Source organism: Chaetura pelagica, unplaced genomic scaffold, assembly GCF_000747805.2.
Source record: "Chaetura pelagica isolate M959 unplaced genomic scaffold, ChaPel_1.0 scaffold117, whole genome shotgun sequence".
Classification (NCBI taxonomy): domain Eukaryota; kingdom Metazoa; phylum Chordata; class Aves; order Apodiformes; family Apodidae; genus Chaetura; species Chaetura pelagica.
The window spans coordinates 9024714-9031369 of NW_009954185.1; the positions used below are offsets into that span (position 1 = coordinate 9024714).

Sequence of the window (6656 nt, forward strand, 5' to 3'; positions counted from 1 at the left end):
GGGAAAGAAATTGTAATGTACAACTGACTGAACAATAGCAAGGTGTCATGCTTGTTACCACAAGTGATAGGTTTCTGCTGTGCAATATCTCATTTTTTGCATCATTTAAAAATCAGGACTTTCTTATGAAGCTCATAAATCTGTTCTGACTAAAATTTCTTAGGTAGTGAGATGTAAGGGGGAAGAATGTGAAACAGCATAATATGTAAGTAGTCAAATTTCTCAATTATAGTGCATTGAGTTAGTTTTACTACAGTGGACCCAGACCAAACAGTCTCAAAACTTTATTTTTACTTCTTGCAACTAAATAAAATTACAATCTCAATGCAGTAAGATTGTGGGACACAGCAAGTCTGACTTGCATTGAGGTTAAGCAGATTCCTGAGTTCCTGCATTAGCAATTTTGCAAGTTGCAGGCTCCATGAGAAAAAAAATCAGGTGATTAGTTGTGCTGGAGGTACAAGAGTTATAGAAGTGAAAGATGCCTATAAAATGCAGATATTGCTAGCTACCACTGGCATTGTCCCAGCCACTCCCTTTCAGCTGTGTGTTTCAGAAATTTGTAGTAAAATTTACATGCTGTGCTTTTGAAAGAATCTGCATATCATATCAGTTACCATCTGACTAGGCTTGTAGCTGGCTATTCACTGGAATGGCATTAAACAAAGGCTTTTGTTTAGCAGCAGGCTGAGTGTACACAGCTGAAGGTAGATTGAACCAGCCTGGCTGACCCCTCTTAAAGCTCACACAACCTTTTCTACTGACAGGGGTGGAAGACCAAGGGGGAGTGTCTGTCTGTAGCAAAAGTCATCCACAGGCCTCATGCAAAGGTGACAACACTGCTTTCAGTGCATTGTGCTTAGGGGGTGCTTCCCATGCAAACAGAAATGCTGGGCACAGAGTCTCTAGGTTTTGAGCAGACCTGGAAGAGATTAAATCACTCACCTCACAATATCCTTGTCTCAAAACATAATTATTTTTTTCAAAAGTTAGAAACTCTCATCAATTGCTTGCATAGAATTTCACTACAATTGTCAGGGAAGAAACTACTCCCATCCCTTAAAAAAACAAAGCTTAAATTCCATCCAAACAAAGGAGAGAACTCTCTTCCCACGTTTTCTGCCTATCCTAGGGAGTGTACCCAAAAATATTGATGGAATGACGTATGCTCATAAATCTTGTTTTATGCATTGAAGTGCCCCTTCAGGCTCACCTGCATGCTCACCAAATGCATCCTACTTACATGAAAAGCTTTCAAATGCCAAGTTAGAAAGCTGAGAGAAATGTCAGAGAATGGGATCAGGGTCTTGAGGTTATTAAGGCACTTAGCTCACATCAGCCAGGATTCACAAAGAGCCTTATGGTCCTATGCCCAGATCCTCAGATGTTTAGAGCAACTGTCCTGCTCCTTCCCAAGGTTTCCTAGGTCCTAGTGATGTTGCACTGTTTTGTCTGGACCCCAAGTGATGCTCTCAAACTGAAAACCTTTCTGCTAGGTGATCTGCAGAAACTCTTCTCATATCTCAGGCCTTCTCCAAATGCACACAAGAGCCACCCAGGAAGATAATTTTGGGGTTCAGTGTATGTGCTGGTGCCTCCACCAGGCTAGCTATCCAGTGGTAAGGGTGTTCAATTGTGATAGAAATTATTTGTGAAGTACTCTGTTCTGTTGGACACAAGACCCAAGTCTGTGGGTGACTTGACACAAGTGAGAGTAGCTAGTGGTGAAGCAGACTATGGACCTGTCTAAATAGGCCAGTTAACCTCCAGGCTTCAGCTTGTTCATGTCTTCCCCACCCAGACTTGGGCAGCAGAATTTGGATTTGTCTGCATCTGCTGATGCAAGCCCAAGCAGAGACAGCTTGTCCAGAGCTATTCTTTGGCCTTGAGTGTAGGAAACATCTTCACAGAGAAGACTGTGGAAATGGCTGAGATTTGAAACCCAGCAGATACCAGGACCTTGTGGGGAGAGAGGTTTAATTGTTTGGTAGACTTGGCTCATTTTATGTGCTTCATGTCTTCAGAGCACAGCTCAAATTGCATACAACTACAACATCATAGGACTTGTGAGGGAATAGCAATGCATTTCCAAGGAGGAGAGGCGAGAGGAGAGGAGAGGAGAGGAGAGGAGAGGAGAGGAGAGGAGAGCAGAGGAGAGGAGCGGAGAGGAGAGCAGAGCAGAGCAGAGAAGAGAAGAGAAGAGAAGAGAAGAGAAGAGAAGAGAAGAGAAGAGAAGAGAAGAAGGGAAGAGGAGATTTTCATATGAATAGAAATGCCACAGCTCAGACTATTTCTCAAGAATTTTATATAGTACCTTGTATTCAGGAACCAAGGCTACCACAGGCTAAGCGCACCCTTCGCTGGGTTAAAACTTAGCTGGATGACTGGGCCCAGAGAGTGATGGTGAATGGTGCTGCACCAGTTGGTGCCTGGTGACCAGTGGTGTTGCCCAGCGATCAGTACTGGGCCCAGTCCTATTCAACATCTTTATTGAAGACCTGGATATGGGGATTGAGTCCACCCTTGGTAAATTCCCAGATGACACCAAGCTGGAGGGGAGTGTTGATCTGCCAGAGGGCAGGAAGAAGCTGCAGAGGGACCTGGACAGGCTGGGTCAACAGGCTGAGGCCAATGGCATGAAATTCAACAAGACCAAGTGCAGGGTCCTGCACTTTGGCCACAATAACCTCAGGCAGCACTACAGACTGGGGAGGAGTGGCTGGAGAGCAGCCCAGCAGAGGGACCTGGGGGTACTGGTTGACAACCAGTTGAACATGAGCCAGCAGGGTGCCCAGGTGGCCTAGAAGGCCAATGGCATCCTGGCTTGTACCAGGAATAGTGTGGCCAGCAGGAGCAGGGATGCAATTCTGCCTCTGTGCTCAGCACTGGTGAGATCTCACCTCGAGTCCTGTGAGCAGTTCTGGGCCTCTCACTGCAAGAAGGACATTGAGGTGCTGGAGCAGGTCCAGAGGAGAGCAACAGGGCTGGTGAAGGGACTAGAGGGAAAGTCTTACAGGGATAGGCTGAGGGAGCTGGGGTTGTTTAGCCTGGAGCAGGCTAAACTCAGCAGGGAACCTTATCACTCTCTTCAGCTACCTGAAGGAAGGCTGTAGTCAGGTGGGGCTGAGCTCTTCTCCCAGGCAACTTGTGACAGGATGAGAAGGCACAGACTGGAGCTGAGTCAGGGGAGGTTTAGGTTGGATATTAGGAAGCACTTCCCCATGGAGAGAGTGATCAGACATTGGAATGGACTGCCCAGGGAAGTAGTGGCCTCGCCATCCCTGAAGGTATTTAAGGTCTAGCTGATGTGGTGGCGTTAGGCTATAGGCTGGACTTGGTGATATCAGAGGGCTTTTCCAGCCTCAATAATTCTGTGATTCTGTGAAGATGCAGTCCCATTACCACCTTTGTGACCTGAGCTGTCAGAGACTACCGATGTCTGGCTTTAAATTGGGTCAGGACATTGTCTTTCAGCCCACAAACACAAGCAGGCAAATTATGGAAAGGAAGATATATCTGGTTGCTGGGATGGAGAGAGAGAGAAACTCAAGACTTGTTACAACAAGACAAACTGGAGATCACAGTTGTGACACTAAGCAGGAGCTGCTGAGCACGTAAAGAGGCAGCAGTGTGCTGCAAGAAGGTAAGCTGGGGTGGGGGGTGGAGTGCTGACACATTGGCTGCTCAGCTTCCTGCAAAAGCTCCGAAGATTTGTAGCATGGGTCTCTCATGCAGCTGAACTGTGTCCATGCCTTGCTGAAAATGAAAGTGCATTTTTTTCCTGCCTGCTTCCTACTGTTTCTCTGACCCCATGGTAAGTCTGTTCATGCAAGTAGAAGGACGAAATTTACTTTTTTTCCACTTAAATCTTTTTAGTTTGGAATTGGGTCCCTATCTCTGACCTGGCCTGTGTGTGATGAAGTTAAGCACCACTCAAAGAGTCAGGAGAGCATGGATAAGAGCAAAGGCAGAAAAAAGTGAGCAGGGCCAAAACTATGCTGTTCAGCAATAACTGCTTGCTAGGCTGGTTTAAATGCAATGTGATTTGAGGTCCCAGAGGATTGGGATCCCATCATCTACAAAAAGCCTCTTCTCTATAGTTTTGCAGCATCCTACCTTTGTCCATGAAAGTGCCTGGGCAGAGCTTGGTTCACAAGGACTGTCCAAGCCAAGATCAGTGACTTTTTTTCACATCTTCACAATCCCTTTGCTCCCAGAGGTGGCAAGGTTTGTAATGAAGGGTATTGCATTTGACTAAGCCAAAGACAGCTGTGATAACCCAACTCATATCAGAGCATAGGAACCCTACGGCATGTCTGAACAGGCAGAAAACACTGAACTGCAAGCCAAGAAATACCTGTACTGGGAGTAACTGATGAGTAGGCTCCTTGTCTTTAGCTATACGAACATATGCTTATGTTAATGTGTGACTCACAGGAAAAAAACCCTGCAGGAAAATCTCGATTTACACAATGTGGCTGGAAGTTTTGTGGTTTTGTGGGTCAGGGACAAGTGACACATTATTGTCCTGGCTGCAGCAAGAATGGTGATGTCAATAAGTCTTTGCTGACCTTTAGGTTCTGGGATCTTATCGCAGCAGAAATACCTGGTGTTAAAGCACTTTACAGTTATTTCTTAAAAGTGTGTGAAAGTTGGTGAAAGACATAAAGAAAGTTGCTTGTGGGATGATAGGTTATATTTTTACAGCTTTCATGTAAAATGGCCTTCATTTGTTTCTATGCTACCCCTTGGGTCTTTCCTTAGGGAAATCTCCTGCATGACTACCTTTTACAGAACAAGGAAGGACCTATATGTGATTGCTTTTAGCTGCAAGAAGAACTAACATTTAGTAATTTTTTTTTGAACTACAGCAGTAAGTTCAGTGAAGACCTGATGGATAGGTCTGCAGGCAGGTCTAGATATCTTCTGTTGCCTGAATCATGCATCTTGGTACACTGCTCATGGTTTTACAGATTCCAGATTTCCATCATTCTGGGATTTTACTGAGCCTGTGGGTCTCTGTCATGGCTGCCCCTTAGCACAAAGGTTCCTGCACTGCTCAGTGCATTAGGATTAGTTTCACTGTGGCTGTCTGCTCTACCTGTTCACCTAAATGCAGAGAGCACAACAGGATATTTCTTATACATTGCCACCCCATCATAAACTTTTTGTGGCTCTCTTAATTTTTCAGTCCCTCCAAATCTTCTCATTTTTCTCTCTCCAAGGGCATCATTGGATCCACCATTCCTCCTTCAGCCTTTTTCACACAGTTCCTGCGTTACAGCTTTCTAGTTTCTCTGCTTTGGGCAGAAAGCTTCCATCATGTAGGCCAGGGCCTCAACCCTGTCTGTGCCACAAGATGTCGCTGATGTCAGGTTGTCATTGTCATTGACAGTCCTGTCCAAGGTATGAATATTTTAGCTTGTAAGAAACCTTACAGCACCCAGTTCTAGATGCAACAAGGAGTGGAGACCAGGACAATTACCATTGTCAATCAGAAGGTTTTATTACAAAGAGCAGTAAAATGAGATGTTAACCTGAAGAAAAACTTCCTTTCTAAACAGAGGCAAAAAATGCGTAACAGTTGTCTTCCTGTGCCTAGAATGCTAACATCTATACCTTCTTCAGTTCAATCACTGAAAAAGAAGAGGATCAAAGTAATTTCTTCAGAATCTTCCTTCAAAATAAATGGAAAGACCAAAACAAATCAAGTTTGCAGAAGTAGCAGCAGCAGCAGAACATTCTCCTGATCTTGGATTTCCTAAGATGAATCTGTGACCAAGAATATATGTTTCAGGAGTTTACATTTATACAAAGCTCCTACTAGAATATATGTCATGAATTTCCAAGAAGATGGATGCTCAATGGTTAACAATTGCACAGTATGTCACTCATTAGTAAAAACACTTTATCTGGAGTTCTGGAGTTTCTGATCCACACTGACCCACAGCTCTTTTGAATTGGGGCCCAAAATGAGTCATTCTGAGCTACTGCAATTTAAGATTTACTTACACCTCATTTTTCTATGTGCTTTTCATTGCCCTCCCAGAAACAACCAAGTCTCTTATTCTCTTCTTCCTCTACAAATGGTTGCCTGATACATTCTGAACTGTTACCTCTTTTGTCACATATCTGATTTCAGATGGAAGGCAGGGAGCAGGGTGTTTTGTATTCTGCAAGGGCATATTCATCTGGAAAGAAGAAAGGAAGATGTGCTCTCATGAGTAACAAATCATTCTGACCCTAGTCCCTGCGCACCCATGATTAACACATTATGAACCAGAAAATTTTTGATAGATCTTGTGGTAGTCTTCCAGTTTTCGAGGCAGCCAGTTGCAGGGGTTCACAGTCAAAGCACTCCTCTGACCATGTTTGTCAGGAGACATCATTGCTTTGAACATGCAGGATGTGGATGAGGTGGCAGAATATTCGCTCCAGGGTCAATTCTCTTAATACTGCTGTTCCTCTACTACAATGCAGTTCTCAAAGGTTGTGCCAAGCTTGAGAAAAGCACTGGGGAACCTGAGCCACAGTTTTGATTACCCACAACTGGGTAATGTCTGTTGCAAGTTTAGCTCCTTGATGCCAGATCAAGAAATGTGGCTAGGCACTTGATTTTCTAGTTAGATGCTGAAATTCCCATGGGGTCAGCAGAA

At 44.4% G+C, this 6656-nt stretch overlaps 1 protein-coding gene across 1 annotated transcript in view; it reads right to left on the reverse strand.

Moving 5' to 3' along the window:
* Window positions 1-6138: 6138 nt before the first annotated feature.
* The window catches only part of LOC104393537 (ovostatin-like), a 34529-nt gene continuing 34011 nt past the window's right edge, over window positions 6139-6656 (reverse strand). The window contains exon 35 of the mRNA XM_010003040.1: window positions 6139-6191. Coding sequence (XP_010001342.1) covers window positions 6139-6191 — 53 coding nt within the window. The remainder of the gene's footprint in view (window positions 6192-6656) is intronic.